The 22213-nt window shown below is 39.7% G+C and overlaps 1 protein-coding gene across 2 annotated transcripts in view; it reads right to left on the bottom strand.

Annotated features, from left to right (window-relative positions):
- Positions 1-22213, bottom strand: part of LOC120477083 (copine-8) — a 117898-nt gene that overhangs the window by 66488 nt on the left and 29197 nt on the right. Inside the window, exons 2-5 of one of the 2 annotated variants that reach the window (XM_089126651.1) lie at positions 16778-16818; positions 12363-12427; positions 10935-10981; positions 9439-9542 (exon numbers count right to left, since the gene is read on the bottom strand). Coding sequence is in view for 1 of the 2 variants with exons in the window: in XM_039668490.2 (XP_039524424.1) it covers positions 9439-9542; positions 10935-10981; positions 16778-16818 (192 nt within the window). In the remaining variant the exon portion in view is untranslated. The remainder of the gene's footprint in view (positions 1-9438; positions 9543-10934; positions 10982-12362; positions 12428-16777; positions 16819-22213) is intronic. The other variant, XM_039668490.2, reaches the window with a different exon arrangement.

Raw genomic sequence — 22213 nt, 5'->3', positions numbered from 1 at the left:
CTACATTTGTGGCTTTAAGCCATTACAGTGGTTCTTTTAGCATGTTCCAGTATGTTTGGGGTAATTGTCCTGTAGGCGGATGTACTGAACTCTCTGTCCTCTTGCATACATGCAGCAGGTCTTTGCCTCAGGAGATTCCCTTACTTAGCACCATGCATTTTTTTCCTGTCCTGGAGTTTTCCAAGACCCTGCCGCAGAGGAACATCCCCAAAGCGTGAAGCTGCCACCACCCTTGTCCACTCTAGCGTGATGATCTTCTCAGTCTGATGTGCTACTTTAGGAATATGCCAAACTGAGGCTCAAAAGCTCTTCAAAAAATAAATATACTATTAACTCTAAGTCTTCTCCTTAACTGAGGCTCTCGTAAACCAATGTGAAGTGCCTAAAGTATGCTAAGCACTATCAGCGGATGTTTAGGTGCCAAAATTGGAAGTCCACTTCCTTGTTTCTATCCCATAGTCTTGTTTTCAATTTGCATATGCAAATGGTCTATAGCTTGTGATGATTCTACATCCTAGACATGAAGGTTTTTGGTAGGACGGTCAGATTTGTTTGGCCAGTTCTCAAAAATAAACCTCTCAGGTAGATTTAAGCCTTGGAAATCTTCTCACAACGTTATTATTCATGATCTTCTACTCAGAATGATCTTCCGAATTCCAGCTCCTTGACCTTCATGGTCTATTGTATTGCTGGAAATGCACAGGAACTCTCCCTGACACAGATCAATGCATTCATACAAATGGACTCAAACCAAGCAGTTGTGTATGACTTGGAGAAAAATGTTTAGTTAAAACCCAATAATCAAAAAAATATTTATTATGTTCTGGGGTCTCATTTATAAAACTGTGCGTAAAGTGAACTACTCCTTTAAGGAAAATATTTCCTTTTTACACTGTGTTCTGCAGTACTATTGTATGCTATTGTAGTCGCACCATGTCACGTTGTAGACAAAGTGACTGTAAGGCAGCGCTGATTATTATTATCATTTTTTTTTTATACATTTTGAATTACGTTTGGATTATACTAGATGTTATAGGCGGCACAGATAATGCTGTTGGATTTAATCTTCATGATAGAATTAAAGTGAAAATTAAATGTCATTAATTCTTATAATCATTCTTTTTTATTTTCTCCAATCTAACTTCAGTTCACTACCTCACCATTTGTGTTGCCAAGGCAAGAGGGTATGCGCGTGACGTCACCGTCGGCCGGAGTGCCTGCAGTTACTGACAGTGAGTGGCGAAAAGACTGAGCGGCTGTATTTGTATTTTTCATTGTGAATGCAGCAAAAAACAAACACAACACATATAAAGTGGGAAAGAGCTTTGAGATTGACTGTACAACTAGATTTGACAAAAAAAATCAGTGGTATATTTTTACAGACTGCTATAGAAAGAGGAGCAAATGGATCGAAACGACTGGACTCCAGTCAGCGAAAGGTGGATTTGCGGTTATCATTTTGTGTCAATATGCTGAATTTAGCTGTAAAACCAAACCCATATATTGTGTATTGTTATGTATATATTAACAACTCATCAATTAAATATTTATCATAGCATATTCTGCATTATTGGATGGTTTTTAATAAACACAGACCCCCAAAAAAAACTATAAAGTTTTAGGGCTGGACGATATGATGATATAGGCTATATATAACACTGATATAAGTGATCACTAGGGTTGGGTATCGAGAATCGAGTATCGATTGGAACCGAGACTAACTTTTCGTTTTTCCCGGAATCGTTCAAAAGTTAAAATTTCAATTCCTAGTTTCGATATTCACAGTCCGCCGAGCGGAAGAAGAAACCGCTGGACAACACCAACGAAGAAGCGTCTACCGGAAGTGTTGGCATAACCACGCGAGTCGAACGTGAGTACCTTACGTCGGCGATCCAAAGTGTGGCTTCACTTTTCTAAAAATTAACGAAATCTCGGCAAAATGCAAAATTTGTGACAAGTATTTGTGACAGAAGGTGTATTTCCTTCAGAAAGACCGTTGGTTAGCAAGGTTAGCTAAACTTTTTCGACCCTGCCTCTTAAAAGAATCGGAATCGAGAATCGTTAGGAACCGGAATCGAAACAAGGAATCGGAATCAGAATCGTTCAAATTCAAACGATACCCAACCCTAGTGATCACCCGGATTTAGACCTACCTATATTGTATTTTTATAAAGCGTTCACGGGCAAATTTGCTTTATGTTTAGGTCTATATTGCTTTTATTTCCCCGGTGTCGAAATCAGGCAAACATAAATGTCAGACAACACGATTCCTGGCTGAATGTCAATATCCATCACTGGATCTTTAGTAAGTTGTAAGGAACACTATCAGTCCAACATTTAGTTTAAATTGATAAAATTGTTCATTTTAGTCGCATTTTCGCAGTTTCCCCTATTAAATCCCGTCACGCAGATCTTTTGCCACTCAGTCAGGCTGAGAGGGGGTCGTTCCGGCGGGAAAGTGACGTCAATGCATTCCCTCTATTCCCTTTGTCTCCAGAATGTGTGTACGCACGCCTCAAATATTTCTTAAAGGAGGGCACATTCTCCCATCATGTTTGTTTTATATAGATCACAACCTTTGCGTGGAAACTGCATGCTTTATAAATGAGACCCCTGGTCTTTTCTCAAGTTAGTGCTCACTTTTCTAACATAGTGTGATGTTGTTCATTTCATTACTCATCAACAAGAGTGCCTGGAAATTTCCATCTCAGACTGTCCAAATTGACATTGAAAGGATCCTTGTTCCCAGAATTCAAATGTAAAGCATCATTCATTAAACAAATAAACAAAATGTGTTACCTGACACTAAGTTCACACCTCTAGAGTCAATTCCAAGGCTATTAATACAACACTCTTTCCAGAGTTCTTCTAAAAATCACACCACTCAAGGCAAACATGAGTTGTAATGTGACATGAGATGCCACATTATATATATATATACACACACACTTCAGTACATACATATACTACTTCTTCATTCTGCCATTTAAACAATTGATATATTAAAGAGATCTTAAAAAAAATCTATTGACCAGTCCTATTTTACACTAATTAGATCCAAGACCACTTATGAATCCACTATAAAGACATGAAAATGACAAAATAAAAAAAGCCACTCCACTGAGAAACAAGAAAAATAAATGATGTGTGCATACGTAGAGACGCTCAGCATAGCCATTACAGCCAATTGTAGCGTAGTGTGCTGTCTGCCCCCACACACACACACACACACAACAGACCCTGAAGGGAACGACACAAACAGCTTCCCATTTACACACTCTGACTAAGCCGCATTATGCTTCTCTATCCGAGCACTATTTATAGCACCACATGCACTGATGGGAATCTGTCAGTCGAACGTACACAAACATGCATTCAAACAGTCAGCACTGAAACATGACACATTTATCACAAACTGCATTCCTAATGCTAGAATCTGCTCAGATGAAGTAAGATCGAAATTTATACAGAGCAACAGGTTGGTTGCATAGTCGGATCTTCTATGGATTATTATTATTGAAGAAATTGTTGCCGCCAGTACAATCGTGTTGATACTAGGTTGTTCTGAATTATTTTTTTAAATACCACAGTGTTCTAGATGGTTTTGCATTGTCAGTTAGTGGTTTCTAAGAGCGTTGTGTTCTCGGTGGTTGCTAAGGTGTTGCTAGAGAGTGCTGGGTCAATGCTAGGGCGTTGTGTTCTGGGTGGTTGCTAAGGTGTTGCTAGAGAGTGCTGGGTCAATGCTAGAGCGTTGTGTTCCCTGAAATTCTATGCAATTAGTACTAAGTGGTTTCTAAAGTGTTGCTAGGTGGTTGCTATAGTGTAACGGATTGTTGCTAGGGTATTTATAGACGGTTAATTGTGCATTCTGGTTGGCTGCTACGGAGTTCTAATGGTGCGTTCACACCAGACGTGAATAGCGTGTGAGGCGCGATTGATTTCAATGTTAAGTCAATGGAAAGACGTAAAAATTCCTGAGGCGCAGTAGACGCCTCAAATTCGCACGAATTGAGCATCTGGCGCATTAAGCACGAATGATTTAGTCAGTGCTATTTGTGCATTCACGCGTTTGACGCGAATTCGCGCCTGCCGCCCGAGTTGACGAATCTGACCTTTGGCGTCAATTCGCGCCGCGTTAACCAATCAGGAGCCTAGCTGCTTGCTCACGTGGTGAAGTATCTGGATGCTTCAATAAATTATTTTGTAATATGACTAAATGCCTCGTGTGGTTCTAATGCACAACAAAGCAAATATTTTATCACAAAAGTTAATAACTTTTGGAGGCTGGCTCTATTTATCATCAAAACAAAAATAAATGACAGATTAGGTGGATGGGGGTGAGGGACAACAGGTCAACAAACGGTACGCGGGACAGGCGGAAGTACCGCTGACAGCGGCCGTCGTCCAGACGCAGCTGCTGGAGTGAGCAAATGGTGAAACTCGCCAAAAGGTTCGCCTCCGAAGGGTCCGGTGGACACAAATGCGGCGACGATGATCCCAACGCCGCTGTTCTGCTCTCCAGAGTAAATACAGAGCGGTGACTCTCTCGATGAATGCTCGATCAACATAAAAAAAGATGGCTACCAACGGATTTCGATTCTGACACGCGTAAATTTTGCTTCAAACTTTTGTTTTTACACGCGTCAATTTCGCTCTTGGATGCGATGCGCGAATGGATTGAAAGTGCTCACGCGTATAACTAGACGTGGTAGGCGCGAATTTGACGCACTATACGCGTCTAGTGTGAATGCACAGTAAGGGATGCTAATGCATTGCTATGCATTTGATAACGAGCTCTGGGTGGTTGATAAAGTGTTGCAAGGTGGTTGCTATGGTATAAGGGGTGGTTGCTAAATTGTTTCTAGATGGTTGATAATATGTTCTGGGTGGCTGTTAGGAATTTTGGAGTGATTGCTAAAGAGTTTCTATGCAGTTGCTAGGGAGCATTGGATGGTTTCCAGAGTGCTGCTAGGTTTTTACTGTGATTATGCACAGAAATGCAATAGCATACTCTTCCTCAAAAAGCAGTATGATTACCTACACAATTTGAAGTATTATACATGTAGCCCAATAGCTGTGGGGCGAATGATGTGCCAGACAGAGTGTAACACTCATTGTCAGGAGTTTGTATAAGTCTACCCTAAATATTCCCAATAGTGATGCTTTCTCAAGAAGGAATTCAGAGGTTGGTTCCAAAATCAATGGTGAGAGACTTTGAGCTGGGCTTTAATTAGATTATGGTCTTATGAGAGGAGTGCACGCGTGCTTGTTTCTCATTACGGAGAAAGAACAGCATCATTAAAGCACAGACATCATGAATCATTCTCTTCTGCCCTGTCACAGCGCAATGGAGAGATATAGACTGAGAAGAAAGAGAGAAAGAAAAAAGAGAGAGGACAAGAAAAGCAACAAATATTGAAGGATCTCTGAATCTTAAAATATTTCTAGGGTTACATATGGCTCGACCTCACATATATCTATTTATCGTCTGCCTCTTCTATTCGTTTGTGGGACTCAACCCCCCTTGTTGTCATGGTGACGTGCCATATAATCCTCATCATTGGTGCTTTGGTTTCGCTATCGTCTCGGAGGCACTGCCCAAGCGACCTCGCGACCCCCTCTCATGTCTGCTGCAGATTTACAGACCCAGTATGACAGGCCGTCGAGCGGGGACACCGATCCACAGCGACAAAACACACACACTCTGCCTACAGACATACACACTCATGCTGAAGTTTAAAGACACACAAACAAATGCCTCACACACACTTGGGCCAACGGATACAGAATGACTCATATCTGTTCTAAAATACACCCGTAAATGCCTAAATACACACATACAAACACATTTAGTCAGGCACAAAACTTTAACAAATATTAGTGCATACACACAGACACAAAGGTGAAATTTACAACACCTTTTGGAAAGATCCAAGATTTGGACATTTATCCAAAATTATTTATATATATATAAATAAAATATATATATATATATATATATATTTATAAATGTATAAATATATATATAAATATATATTTAAAAAACTTTTGAAATAACTACTAACTAACTGAAATAAAATAAGTTTACTTAAATAATTGGAAATAAGAATTTACGGAAGAGGATTAGGGCCAAGCAATAATAAAAAAATAAAAACATCTCGCGATTAAAGTCATTATAATGCGAGATTCAACTCGTTAAATTTCGAGAAAAATGTCTAAATACAATCTTGAGAAAAAAATCATTAAATATCGAGAATAAAGTCCTTGTTTCGAGGAAAAAAAACTTGTTAAATTTTAAGAAAAAAAGTCCTAATACAATCTTGAGAATACACTCATTAATTATTGAAAATAAAGTCGTGTTTCGAGAAAAAAGTCGAAATTCAATCTTGAGAATAAACTCATTCAATTTCGAGAATAAAGTCGTTGTGTTTCGAGAAAAAAGTTGAAATTCAATCTTGAGAATAAACTCATTCAATTTCGAGAATAAAGTCGTTGTGTTTCGAGAAAAAAGTTGAAATTCAATCTTGAGAATAAACTCATTCAATTTCGAGAATAAAGTCGTTGTGTTTCAAGAAAAAAGTTGAAATTCAATCTTGAGAATAAACTCATTCAATTTCGAGAATAAAGTCGTTGTGTTTCGAGAAAAAAGTCGAAATTCAATCTTGAGAATAAACTCATTCAATTTCGAGAATAAAGTCGTTGTGTTTCGAGAAAAAAGTCGAAATTCAATCTTGAGAATAAACTCATTCAATTTCGAGAATAAAGTCGTTGTTTCGAGAAAAAAGTTGAAATTCAATCTTGAGAATAAACTCATTCAATTTCGAGAATAAAGTCGTTGTGTTTCGAGAAAAAAGTTGAAATTCAATCTTGAGAATAAACTCATTCAATTTCGAGAATAAAGTCGTTGTGTTTCGAGAAAAAAGTCGAAATTCAATCTTGAGAATAAACTCATTCAATTTCGAGAATAAAGTCGTTGTTTCGAGAAAAAAGTTGAAATTCAATCTTGAGAATAAACTCATTCAATTTCGAGAATAAAGTCGTTGTGTTTCGAGAAAAAAGTCGAAATTCAATCTTGAGAATAAACTCATTCAATTTCGAGAATAAAGTCGTTGTGTTTCGAGAAAAAAGTTGAAATTCAATCTTGAGAATAAACTCATTCAATTTCGTATATAAAATTTGCACAATTAAATATCCAGCATTGAATGAATAGAAAAAAAAGTCAACCAGCACAGCCTGTCATCATGGAAATCAACCCTAAATGCTTATACAGCAAATCAGCAAATGTGTTAGTGAGCTATAATTCTTATTTCCACAATTCTGTAATGTTGGTTTCTTCTGTTAGGGTCGCAGGCTGCTCTCTTGACTGTACAGAATGTGTGACTCATGAGAAGGGGTTTTAGTTGTGACATCTGCTTTTAGAAGTGCACAAAACATAGACTGACAGTTCTCTTATGGTTGGGTTTACAGTAGCGGACACATCTGTCGTTAAAGTGGGACTCCGGTGTTTGATGTACTGAGATGTCATGCCTAATAATAGTGTGAATTTGAAATTTTACAATGACATTTCTTGTCCAAGTTGAAGTTTAATATATTCACCAATAAGACAAGTTTAATAAATGTTTATGTACCCAACTTATTCATTTGCACCAAACCTTCTTATTCAAAACTAATTAGTGACTGAAGATATGGGCTGGTGAAAAATCTTAATCAGTTGACATTTTAAATACATTTTTAAAAAAAAAGGAGAACAGGAAAGGGTGTCCTCCAGTTTTTCCAACTCAAACATGAAACTATTTTAATTAATGTCTTATTCGATCCATTACACATATCACATTATATAAGCAAATATAAAAATAAGCCACTAAATTAAGAAATCCCACTAATCGACAAATCGTTTCTCCTGAACTTTACAACTTTTTTTTTTTTTTTTGAAAAACACACAGTGGAAAAGTAACATATTAGGGATGGGACGATAACCGGTTTCACTATAAACCGTGATAAAATGTACTGACGGTTAGTATTATCGTTTAAAATTTAATTATCATTAAAACCGTGTTTGATTATTGCGATTTTAATAACTCACTGAATCCTGTCGGCCAGTCTGACGCAGGCGCGCAGCACGCAATATTTTTTTAAATTACAATTCGAGAAGGAATGGCGGAAGGCAGTGACCGTGCTCAGGAGGTTTTTCAGCCTTTTAAGAGGACCAAATCTGAGGTGTGGTCATATTTTGGGTTTTACAAAAGTCCTGAGGGAAACTTGATCGAGGATGGTCACCGTGTCTGCCGAACAAAAAGTCACTACAATAGAAACACTTCAAATCTGCCGAGTCGTCTTGTGTGATCATCACCCGAACGCAAGGCAAGTTAACTTTGACCTCAATACCAAAACTACGTCTGGGAAACAATTGGGCACGAAATGTTTTGAGTTGAAACATTTTATGTCACTCACTTGAAATAGACGTGAAGCTTCCGCGAAGAAAAGTTCGTAGCAAGTGGCTTTGAGCCAAAGACGAACGAACAATTTAAAACAAGACTATTATTAAGAATGATATTTTAAGGATAGTAAAGTATCTATACATCACGTATTAAACCAATTTTATTTTTACCACATAATTACGGGGACATATTGAATTGATAATGAGATTAGCTAATATTTTAAATCTTATCTGTTTATGAATTCATTTTGTAAAACAATCGTCCAGACAAGATATATCACACCAATATTATCAAACTCTGTAAAAAATAAATCAACTCTGATTTCATTTTTGCAATACAATCAAAAACCGGAGACGCAAGACGGCAAGTTGTATTTGAATGAAACAAGAGCGCGCGTTCGTTGTGAATGTTATGGATGTGCGCTGTGTAATAATGCGTTGCTATTGACGATGGGCATTATAAAGAAGCAAATGCCATAGAATAGAATCTTGCTTAAAAAACTGCATAGAGAGACTTGTTTTATTTGTTGTTTGTTGATTTTCAATTATAAAATTAAATGAAATGTTTTCAGTGTGAGCATCAGTTCTTTTTGAGCACTTTCATACATTTTTAACAAAAACCGTGATAATATTGATAATCACGATTATTTTGGACACTATAATCGTGATATGAAATTTTCATACCGTCCCATCCCTATAACATATGTTTCTTGGGATATCAAAATCTGCCATGAGAGGCAATTCCACATTCTTTACCATATTTATAAAGCTTGTACTTTCAGCTAAGTTTGGTGAATTGGCTAATACATACAATTTGGCACAGCTAAATCAATTAACTCACCTACAATTGTGCAACTATGCAAAATTAAAACAAAATCTCTAACACATTTTCAATAATGTTTCAATAAATGGTGAACATGTAAATTTTTCTATGCCAGACATCACTTTTGGCCACTACTGTAAATGCAGCCAAAGCTAAAGGAATATCCATTGATACTTACAGATCAAACCTTATGTTCTGTCTTTCTTCAAAGAAGTAGTCCAATACGAATTTGCGCACAAAATCTGGGTTCAAAGTGTTGTCGATAACTTCCGTCCGCCCAAACTGAAAAACAAAGGAAGGTCAATTGAAATAATTTACATTAACATATTTTTATTTTTAATTCACCCTCTTAAAAAGTGTTTGTTTTTCTCATAAGCTTGAGGTAACCTTCAGTTTAATAGTGTGATTTCTTTTAACGCCATGGGCATGTTCATAATGAATATACATTACGTTGTCTCAGTCACTTTGGCCCTGTTTACACGAGAACGATTCCGGGTGAAAACGTACAAATATTTTTTTTCGGATGTGCCTTTCGTTTACACGGCGACGGCATTTTTTGGGCTTGAAAACGCCCTCCAGAGTGGAAATCTTAAAAACGCTCCACCGTCGCGTTCCCGTCTAAATGGCAAAAACGCAAATCTGCTCATGGTGGCTCTCGTCGCGTACGCGTTTACGTCACAGGCATGCGCCAGTACAGGAAAATAACGACCAACATGTCGAATTATTTCCATACGTCGGACCTTCAAGTTGCTCTAACAGCTCCGATTAACATCCAAGAGTCTTTTCTGTGGTTGTACGAAATATTCTCACATAGTATTACTGATCAGAGAAGGCACATTGAAGGTTGTACGCAGGCGCGCGGACTTGGTGTTGTTGTGTGGCAGTGCTTCACATTGCCACCTAGCCGCCTGGAGTGCATACTACATCGAAATTTACACACTTTTGCGTCACCATTTACACACAGATTTCCCAACCATTACGCTCGTCTAGACACAGAATAAAAAGTGAAAACGCAATGCCACTTTCATCTCTACACTAATATCTACACAATAAACCTTTTTTTTTCTCTTGAAATTTAGCTAAATTGACCACACCTTCATTCATTTTCATTAACCGTTTTTCGAATCCTCTTTTTTATTTCTAAGATTTCTTTTCTTTATCGGAGCATTCAGAAGGACTGTATTTGTATGTTCTGTGTGCAAATACAAGTTTTCAATGTTCACTACATACACCTCTTGCCACCTTCAACACCTTTCATATGGAGGTCAGAGAGTTACATGTCAGCATTGAGATGTGCATTAAAGCCTTGACATGAATCATGTAAAAGGGACTTAACGTTTTAATTAGCTGACTTGAAAAGTGGGCTGTAGTTGTCTTGATATAAGCGTGGGTGAGAATGTTATTACATCTCCTGAGTGGCTTATCATATTTCAACAGCTAGTGATTGAAGTTAATAAGTACACCGTCCTCTTAATGGGGCTTAAGAAAGCCTGATATTTCCTGATATTAAATGGGAAGGCAAAAATATGATCGACACAGAAAGCCAAAAATAATTGAGATTATTATTTTGAGAATATTCCAACCCCACATTTACATGTATGAATATTTATGCGAACAAGGGTCTGCCAGGCCCTTCAAGGGGTCGACACGACTAAGCCAGATTGCTTCACTCACCTCTCTCCACTCTTTGTTGCCAATGGCTTGGGTGTACAGCACACAGACTGTGAAGAGAAAAAGAGATTGGGTTACACAAAGGCAGACAATTTTTTCAAATGCCAGAAGACCTTTGACACTCTTAACTCAGATCTGTAAGTGTGTAATCTTGCCGTCTACTATATTAGAAGAGAAACGACTTAGAACCAGAGTGGTGAAATGCGGGGAGATAAAAAATCTACAAAGCTGCCATTTTCAACTCCCGCTCATGTCGTTCTAAACCTGTATTACTAAAAAAAAAAGGATATTTTGAAGAATGTTGGTAATCAAGCAGATTTAGCGCCCATTGAATGAAAAAGGCCATTTTTCAAAATATATTTTTTGTTTTTCATGGAAGACTTTTTGAATGTAACGAGGGTGAGTAAATTATGAGAAAATCAACCCTTTTAACATGACAGTAATATTAACATAATATTAACCATTAAAGGGATAGTTCATCATAAAAATAAAAACTAAATAGCAGAGAGTCTATTTGCATCTAGTGCCAACAGGTCGCCTTGAGGCTATTTAGACTAACTTCGCCTTGTTAGTGTAATTGTCTGATTGAGCCAGACAAAATTATAAACAAGCAGAGTAAGGTGAGTAGTGTTAGTGTTTGACGCGACCAACCCAAGTTTCTGAAACTCATTCTTCTCACATTTCCCATATAAGCTCAGAGATGTGTTTATTTGGTAACGCTTCCTTTTACAGTCCAGTTACCCATATAAATACAATGTACTTATTTTAGTAACTACAATTACTGGGTAATAACTAGTACTAACCCTGAACCTACCCCTGTTCCATGTACTTACCTTATATTAGCCAGTACTTTCTATGTAAGTACACAGTAAGTACTGTGCTGTAATAGGAAGCGGTACCATTTATTTGAAATTCAATGAAGAAAATATTCAAAAAGTGGAAATAAAGTGCCTAATAGCTACTTAATATAGGAAATAAAGTGCTTAATGTCTATTTAATTGGCCTATTATTGGAATGTGGTGTCCTCATGCAAAAAATATTTCATGTTCATATTCATGAATACAGTTGGTGAATGAGACCCAATGTCCTAGAGCTGTGGGTAGAGAAAAATGGCTGCATGTGTGTGTGTTTTTGCAAAACAGAAACCTAAAGCCTAAGGCGCAACTACTGAAAAATGCATTTTTCATTTCTTATAACTGAGTGTGTGTACATTTTTCTATGTGTGTCATGGTTAATGATAACACTAAGAGACTCGGCCAACAGTACTCAGCACAGTTAAGATGGGGGCTCAGCACAAGTGCCCACTTGAATGAATTCAATGACCCTGTCAGCAGGCCAGGAAGACCTGACGTCTATTCAGTCCAGCTAATCATGAACCAAACCAGTAAGAAAACAAATGGCAATAACATGAAAATAAAAAAAGACACTTACAAAAGGTCAAGCATAGCTACAGCAATGCATGAAAGCGAAACAGGTGGAATAGTGGACAAACAAATCTGAAAGAAAAGAGAAGCAGGCAAGAAACAAAAATGAAGCAGGACAGTAAGACAAGTACACGCATTAGAAGTATGGAAATCAATACATATAATAGCAGTGTGACTGACTGCTCACTGTTCCCGTTTCCTGTTCACACATACACATGGTGCAAAAGAAAACATTAAATACATTCAGCACTCATTGTTCTTGTTATTGTTCTCCCCACTGTTTGCCAGTAAACACACTTGTTCAATAAATACAGAGTGTTTTTTAAAGATTTGATATCAGATTTGAGTGAATATAGTAATAATGTATGTAAAGTATGAATCAAATGAATGGGTAAATTATGGCTGTGACAAAAAAACGGCAGTTCCACTGAAAGGTTACTTTTATTATTTTTAAATGTCATCTGATTGTGTTGTTTGGTGCAATTATCAATGAAAAATGAATATGCTGTATCTGGATTTTTTATTTCTAGAAAATATTCACATGATTAAAATCGCACCGTAATGACACTCTTTACATTGTCGTATTCTCTGCGCTGGCTCGGAAGAACTGCGGATCATACACACACGTCTTCTACAGGACCATTCAGCACATAGTTATAGGCATCTAAAGATTTGTATGCCCTCAGTTTCTCTTTACGATCGGTTTCTCTATAAGGTAGGTGTAGAAGTCAGGCCACTCAACCGAGGTAACGTAACGTTAATCCTGTCAGATCGTCCATGCATCGAGTGAGAGTGTAGGGGTCGGCCAATCTGGTTCTGTCCGTTAAAAATAACTTTTGGAAATAACAATCGCGGTCCTGGAGAGTGAGTGACCTTACACATTAAGATAAAATCTGATTTTCTCCAGTCATTGTTAAAAAACAAGCTAATAAAACTTGCTAACTAGCGTTAGTGAAGCGGCCAGAGGGATCGTTCTGCCTCCACCTAAGCTCCGCCCACAAAAAAACGTCACTATGTTTACCAACTGTAAAAGGGTCTATAAGCAGATGCGATAGCTTCCACTATCCATCTAGACAGGGCTCTGTTTCGAGGCGGCGACACCTTTGGTGCGCCCACCAAACGGAACAAAAAGCTGTTCCGAATGCCTGAAAGGGGCGGAGTGCATTCCTAGTTTCCTCCGGAGCCTAGTTTCAAATCGTTTTTTTGTTTTTCGACCAAATCACCAGCTCCGAACCAGTAAAAGTGGTTCTTAAGTAGCACCAAATCATTGCTGGCTTGGAAGTTAGAACCGCTTACGTCAGCGGCTGGGGGCGGGATTACAGTGACCAACAAGACGAATAGAAACTTGTGAATGCCATTTTTTAAATAGCAGCTAATCATGCTAATAGCAGCTCAATTGTAATCTCTGTTAATGCAAGTTACGGCGAGCTGCACGGACGTGCTGGATTCGCCGTGTTTGGATACCGATGTAGGTTTGCAAAGCCAGGAGCATAAATAGTAACACATCAACCGCCATTGTTGATGGAAGGCTTGTTCGAGATGTATCGGAGCAGCGTGGACTGATCCGAGGCATCTCGAACAAGCCTGGTGTGTTTTTGTGTGCCGCGCTAGCGTTGCTGGGCAACATGAGATGTATACAGTGACGTAAGATCTGGCTCTGTGATGGCCCAGGGTTCACTAATCTCGGTCCTGGAGGGCCACTGTCCCTGCAGAGTTTAGCTCCAACCCTGATCAAACACGCCTACCTGTGAGTTTCTACTGATCCTGAAGACCTTGATTAGCTTGCTCAGGTGTGTTTGATCAGGGTTGGAGCTAAACTCTGCAGGTACAGTGGCCCTCCAGGACCGAGATTGGTGAACCCAGCTCTAGCCTGTGGAAAGGCAAATCGGTTCTTTGAAAGCTCGTCAGTCGAACCAACACCGAACCAGCGCTAGCTCTAGCTCTGAACCAGCACCTGGTTCTTGTTGGTGGAAAAGGGGTATAGGACCAATGAAAGATCCCACATGGGAACCGACTGGGGTCGCGGGGGGGTTCATCCTTCTGGCTCCTCTAAGGAAGCGGATGACAAGCTCATTTCTTCCTATTGATGCTGCAATGGCAGTCACACATAATTTAAGCGTGAATGGGGACCTGCCCTTATCCAACAGCTCTTGAAGGAAGCCAAGTAACCACGGGAACCCACATATTCGTAGGTCTAGATCTCTATTTGGAGAACACCGACTATTTAGACGTGTAAAGCTGCCTCATAGAGGGAGCTCTCGATTGCGTAATCGTGTTCATCACTCCTTCTGGCAAGACAACAGGTATCCGTTGATTACCCATACGTGCAGAGACCAGCGCTCGGGATGGAGATGCCAGATTGAGCCGCTAGCTTGAGACAGGAGGTCTCTCCTCACCGGAATCGGCTGAGAAGCTGTGTGTGACAGCCGCATTAGCTCCAGAAACCAGATTTGATTCTCCCATCGCGGGGCTATAAGAAGCACCATGTGGCACGTTTCCCTGATTCTCTCGATTACCTGTGGTAACAGAGAGACCGGAGGGAAAGCATAAAGAGGGAGGCTGGGCCAGGTTTGGGCCAGCGCATTCTCATTCTTTGAAAAGAACAGCGGGCAATGAGCGTTGACTTTCGCTTTGCCAAAAAGGCGCTACAGTAACTGGACTGTCTGGCGGTTCTGGCAGCCATTCCCCTGGGGGAACGTGGTCCCTGGATAGCTTGTCTGTGCCGTTGTTTAGGTGGCCTAGCACATGCACAGGAGGAGCTGAGACCAAACAAGAAGGCGTTCTGTCAGATGGCAGAGACTTCTAGATCTGACACCGCCCTGACGGTTTATGTAGGACACCACAGACATGTTGTCCGCACGGACTAGCACATGGTGGTCCCCTATGCACGGGAGGAAGCTCCAGAAAGTTTATGTGGAAACGTCTCTCTTGGTCTGACCACAGGCCAAAGACCGTCTGCTCTTGAAGAGGGCGCCCCAACCTAGGTTGGAGGCGTCCGTTGAGATGACCTTTCGGTACGAGACAACTCCCACTGAAATCAGTGATGAAGCCCTGAGCCCGTCTTTTATACGCTAAGCCACCCCCCTTTCTGGCGGGCTGTCATAGACATATACACTAGATTTCACCTTGGGGTTCTAAGCATGCGTCAAAACCGCCGCCATCTTGGAACAGGGGTCTTGTCATAGGAAGTAGCTAGTTAACGCTACTATCTCTGCCTTTACTTCAAATTCATTGATGGTGGCGGACTTTTGTGCAGCGTATGATGTTCACGGATGAAATCTGAACTAGGAAGAATGTTTAAAAAAAAAAAAAAAATTTCTTTCTGGAATCAATGATAAATACATGTCTGACCGTTGGAACAAACAAAAAAAACCCCAAGAAAAATCGCATTCATGATGATTTATGGTGCTTTTATTTCCGTTAGACCTGTGTCTACTACATTGACGCTGATGCATTAAAGTGGAGGAGCTCCCCTGTTTCAAGATGGCGGCTCTATTGACGCATTAGTTCCAATGAACTGCCGTAGCCAAGGTGAGGTCTAGTGTATATGTCTATGGTGGGCTGTGATGCGTAGAGGGCGTGACGGCACGCGTGAGGCTCAGTGGTAGGCCAGGTAGGCAACCAATGGGAATGCAAGATAGCCTGCTCTAGGTCTGCTGGCTGCTGCACTGCGTGACCACACATAAAAAATTAAGGACCATTTTTGGCTTCAATATCTCGAGAAAAGATGACTTTACCCGTAGCGTAAGCAACTTAAGCAATACGAGAGAACCTCTCGTAAGATAATTGACACGTATATTGATAAGGTTGTGGTGAAACCTCAATACTGTTGGAATATGGATATGATGGACCTTGTTCATGTGATTTTGAATGGGATTTAGGCTAAATGTGTTTGTAGTATTTGAATGTAGAAATATTTGAGAGTAGGCCATTAAAATAATAAAAATCATTAAAAATAACATTTTAAATAACATGAAATATTTTAAAACACCCAATGTAGGTTAACAACATTAAATATCATCCTTTAGACAGCTCTCTTCGCCTGTACCTTTGAATTTGGATTACTCTTATATTGTGGCATTTGGATTTTCTCTTCAGGAGGACTTTGTTGGAGTTGAAGGCAAATGTTACAATAATCAGGGCCGCCCACGGTGTGTCTATATCTGAGGCCCGTGTCAAATTCAGATCTGAAACTTCACACAATCAGTGCGAGAGAACGCAAACAGAAAGCAGTGAGTCATGCGATTGTGTAAGCTTTCAGACTCTGTATAGAAACTCCCCTCTTAACAAGGCTGAGAGTTGGTCGTACTGCCGTACACCAGGTCATAGTAAATCATGGCAGAATCTTTAAGTTGGCATATTTCAAAGTACAGCATGCATTTGAGCAACAATTATAAAAAGGGACAAGAAAGACATTCTTACTTGGATCTGATTTGGAAAACGTGTCTCTGTCGAGAAGGTTTCTGTAAAAGAAAATACACATGAACAATTATATTTATGCAGGAAGGAAGACAAATTGTGTGTGATTGGTATGAAAACACATTCCTGTGTGTATTTGGTATAGTATTGTGTAGGAAAGTTCAGATGTAATTTTAACTTTTTTTTACATTCACTGTAACCAAATTATGTAGTTTTCACAGCATTATTACTGTAAAATGAGCATGTTACAGCATGTTGCTGTAGATCTGCAAAGCATCATGGTCAATTTTCAATGGCGGGTAAATTCTACAGTAAAAATATATTTTCTATGAATCAGAATACAGCAATTTCTCGAGGATTTTTTTTTTCTCAGCAACGGAAAGCTACGATTCCACACTTTCAACGGAATTTTACTTCAGAAAGGTAACTTTGCTCATTTATTTCCACATTTTACTCTCGTAAACCTGTTTGTTCAACTTTAAGAGTGCACTGCGGGCCGAGTCGAAAGAAACGCAGCCACACAACTTTAAAAACACAACATTTTTCAAAGGATTGCAAGCTGCAGACACTTGATTTTTCCCTGATTTAAGTATGTAAGTGAATGTTAGGGGTTTTATTCATGATTCGTGGAAGCATACTGAACAAGAGTCATCACAAAAGCTTGTTCATGATTGAAGAATCAAGTAAATTAGAGCATAACAATTTCCGTTCTATTCCACCTGACCCCAGTCTCACTTACACGCAAATATAATGTGTCTCGACCCACACAAGCTGATTATGAAGTACTAACGAAAAGTGACAACCATAGAACACCAGGTTAACTGCAGGAAGATCCATATAGTAAAAATGGCACACGATCTTGACTAGCCTTATAAGTGGACAGACATATATAAACGGTGCAGAATATGGGTATTTTAAGGTAGACGTTCAAGGTAAATGTGGCAGGTGCAGCAGGGAAGAGGTGAAGTTCTGCATCTGGGCTTTAGTAACTGCATTAGTGCAGGTTTGAGGTAAATGATTGTGTCAGTGGTGGGTTCTGAAAGTCTGCCCTGTCCTCTCTGATAAAATCTTGCGTTTTTCTGTTCCAAGTGGATAAAGGGATTTTGCTGAGGGGACTGGAAATAAAGTCTCTCCGATCTAGAGCTTACACGCAGCCGTTCCATTATGAGGACATGCTTAGTATATCCCTTGACAACCAAATCCTTGGGAGTCAGGGGACTTCCATTTAGTGTTTTATGTACTTAAGCCTTTCACCTGTTCTCTACCCCCAAGGAGAATGACAGATTATTTTCATGCATATGGATATCATCGGTGGTGTTTATGGGCACACACAATATATTTACAGTAAATATACTTTTAACAGAATTTTAGCAGTCAAGCAGGCTAATAAACCCGCATGCAATAGTGTGATATAATCACCTACCAATCTTGTGTGTGTAGGCCTAATTATCTTTGTAAATCTTGTCAATGCCAGGTAAAAAGTAAACATGGTTACTTTAAAACGAAAGGGACATCAAGGCTTCTTTGAAAAATACAAATTATTTGAGTATAATAACAGGGGAAATTACATCTATCTATCTATCTATAGAACTGTGAGGGGATACTTCACCTCTGGAAAAGGTAAATGGACTGCATTTATATAGCGCTTTCACAGACCCAATGGCCACCAAAGCACTTTACATCTCTCCACATTCACCCATTCACTCACTCATTCATACACCGACGGCGGTGTCAGTCAGTCAGGTGGAACTGGGGATTGAACCACCAACCTTCTGGTTTGTAGACAACCTACATGAACCACGGAGCTTTCTAGACTGAGAAAAGCCAGAAAATGTATTTTTGGCTTATGTGGATGAAAGACTACAACTCCCAGAATGCACTGGCTTCGCTGCCCTAGGAGGCCACGCCTACCGGTAACAGAGCGCAGTAGTTAAACAACAAGTCTAGGCTACTAGGGAGTCTCCGGGATGAGTCTGCCTGAAAATGTGTTTCGAGATCGCCCAAAATGTCCAGGATTCGGCTTTTGCGTTCTACAGTCGCCATTCATCAAGTTTACAGTGGCGAGCGGGACGAGTGAGGGCCGCGGGAGAATGGCGCAAGGCCCTTGGCGTGATATCTGTGAGACGCACCGGTCTCGTATCTCTCACGGAGGAGCGGGAATTTTCTTACCAATGTTAAAACGCACATCAACCAATCACTTGTTTAGCGTTCATGTAAACACTACATTCAGATTCACCAATCAGAATGAATTCAGTTAGACTGAAACCAAAGGTGTGCATGTAAACAATGAATGGCGACTGCAGAAAGCAAAAGCTGAATCCCGGACATGGACAACAGCCAGCTAGCTTAGCTTCCAAAAAAGATGGCTGACACTATGTGTAGTGAGTAGTGAGATACAATCTGTGAGTGAGATCCCACCCACTATGGGCGGGAAAACATGCGGGACAGCCCCTACTACTGACTGTAGTCTTTAGGCTAAGCCAAAAAAATCATCCGATGATGCAAAATGGCGGAAAAAAAAACACAAATCCCTCGTCTCAGGAGGATATGAGGGTGGAAAGCATGGCAATTCGACACTTTTTCATGCTCATTCATTTCAAGTCAGAGATGCAGTAAACATATACATTACACTGAAAAGAACCCAGAATTCTCCTTTTAATGAATCTGTAAATTCCAGGCAGCTGCACACATGGGGTTACATCACGATGGTTGCAGGGGTCAGGGCCCGCTCGATAAGGGCTTCCACCTGACATGCTAATAAAATTGACACATGCTTCAAGGAGTTTTCAGTGGAAAGGATGATAAACGCATAAAAACAGCGCTTTCTCTCAGCTGTAATTTCCAGTGGGTGGGCGAATGTTCCTGGCAAGCTGACGAAGGGGAAAGACCTCAAGGACAAGGAGGCGAGAGAAAGAGAGACAGGCGGGCAAAGAGAATGAGAGAGACAAGAAGACAGTGAAGGAGAGTAAACGGACTTACAAATAATAATTTGTAATAAAATAGTTTTAAATAATAAAATAATTTTAAACGGACACCAAATAATGTTTTCCAATTGTTTTCAATGGTTGCGTTTTTAAACCGGCAGGAGCGTAACGAGACACAGAGCGTCTTTTTCATGTTAAAGTGCTGAGCACTTGCCGTTTTTAATTGTTGCCAATTTGAAGAATGTTCAACTTTGGATAAAACGCAGCGCTTCTCACTGTCACTTTTTACCCATCCATCCAATCACAGTGGAGGAGGGGCGGGACAAATACCACATTTGTGGTAAATACCATACATTGTGCAGATGACAACATCAGAACAAAATCTCAAAAAATGTATCGACATTTTTATATATAAACAACACAGAAATAAAACTATCTGTGAGACTAGTGAAACGTATCACTTCCGTGGATATTCCGTATGAAAGCAAGCAAAGCATCTCAACCTTTTTTTTTTTTTTTGGGAGTAACACAATGGGCCCTATTTTAACGATCTAAGCACATGGTCTAAAGCGTACGGCGCAAGTGCACTTAGCCGTATTCACTTTTGCTAGTTTAACAGCGGTAAAAATGGTCGGTGCACCCGGCACATGGTCTAAAATGGTTGCCCCAATTCTCTTAATGAGTAATGGTTATGTTTTGGGCGTAAGGAGCAATAAACCAATTAAAGTGTAATTTCCCATTCCATTTAAAAGCCAGTTGCGCTCGTGCTATGGCGGATTCGTTATTTGCATGGCGGAATCTGCAAGCGGAAAGACTGAACGCTTCTCTACCGAGATAACGTATTTGATCATGAGTGAGGCTAAAGCACACAAACAGAACATCTACGGGTCAAGCCGGATTCCACTGTATCTTTATGTACACAATATTAATATTTTACATTGTAATCCTTTTGTTTTTGTGCGTTTAAATAACCAAAAAAATGTTGTCAGTCTATTTCAGTTGCCTCAAAATAGAAACAATGCGCCTGAACACACCTCGTTTTCAAACCAGCACGTCCATGAGCTATTTAAATAACATACAGCAGGACGTGAAAATGATAATTGCGTCGGGCTGAAAGCAAAAGATACTTGTGTCGCGCAGCCTGGCGCTACATTGCGCTGGGTGTATGACAGGGCCCAATATAATCAATTACAAAGTAACTTTCGCAAACACTGATTGTTAATGAATGAGACTTACTCATATGGTAACATCAGCTTCTCGTTAAACCAGATTGCAGATGGTTTTGTGTTGAAATACCGCATACGAAACAGTCACAACGATTTATTGAATTCGCCCTAGAGGTGCTGCGCGTCTCAACCAAATAATCTGCCAATAGATTGAGCGACACTGCAAAAGGTTTCTAACCCGGGTGGCATCAAAAGTGCAACGTGTACTCCAGTCAAAGTGTAAATAACAGGGCAAGAGGGAGTAGGAGGATAATAGAGCGCTCTGTGCAAGCATCATCTATTTGATCTGCTGACAGGATACAGACAGATGCAGCCCCTCGGAGCTAGAGCGAGGGGTGCCAGGGTGAGAGACATCAAAAGCTGGAAGTGAAAGCGCGGGTGAGATGTTACTTGTCACATGTTAGGAATCCCTGTGCAAAAAAAAAAAAAAAAAGCACAGAGGAAAAACGTGACATTCCCGGCAGTTCACACCCACCCACTCTCACTCTCTCCCAGAAAAACATCCAGACTGTCTCCCTTAATAACCGCCAAGTGTTCAGACTATGCAGTCCGTATGTCTTCAACTAGATCAGAGGGTTCAAGCCAACACTGTACATCATAACGGCCAGAAATAAACACATCGTTCTCCATGCGCCTTCTTTTTTCCTGTGTCAGACCTCTTGACCAACTGGCTATAGACTCCAGTGAGTCTGCAAATGCACAAATTTGGATTTTCTGTTAAATATGACATATTTTGATGTGCTTTTTTAGGCAAAGAATTGGGTTCATATACAGTATATCCTGGATATTGGTATATTGTCCATTTTAAAACAACAAAAATATCTCAGCAAGCAATTTTGCGCTTAAAAGACGAAGCCAAAAATACGGTTTAGATGTAAAATTTTCACTGACAGCCCAAATTATTTCTTGGTTTAGCCCTGACGGCAAAATTTGGGCTGACAGTGAAAATGTAATAGACGTCGAAACCATATCTCAAGAATAGACATCAATTACATAACAAAGAAATGAAATGAGTGAAGAAATGAAAAGATGGAAGCAAGTTATTATAGGAAAAACACCGTAACCAAATTCAAGGTCAATTTGGCTAGAAGCGGGTTACTCATAGCTGGACTATATTGGGTGAAATGGCGGCTATTGCTTGCTGGGATATATCAGCCTATCTATCACCAAAAAATAATTTTGGGGGATTTTCTGTTAAATATATATTATTTAATATGCTTTTTGTAAAGCAAAAGAAAAATCTCTGCGAGAAAAGTTTCACCAGTATTTGCGTCAAGTCACCTTCATTC

This window comes from Pimephales promelas, chromosome 24, assembly GCF_988280905.1.
Source record: "Pimephales promelas chromosome 24, fPimPro1.hap1.1, whole genome shotgun sequence".
NCBI lineage: Eukaryota > Metazoa > Chordata > Actinopteri > Cypriniformes > Leuciscidae > Pimephales > Pimephales promelas.
This window is presented reverse-complemented; position numbering and strand designations above follow the sequence as displayed.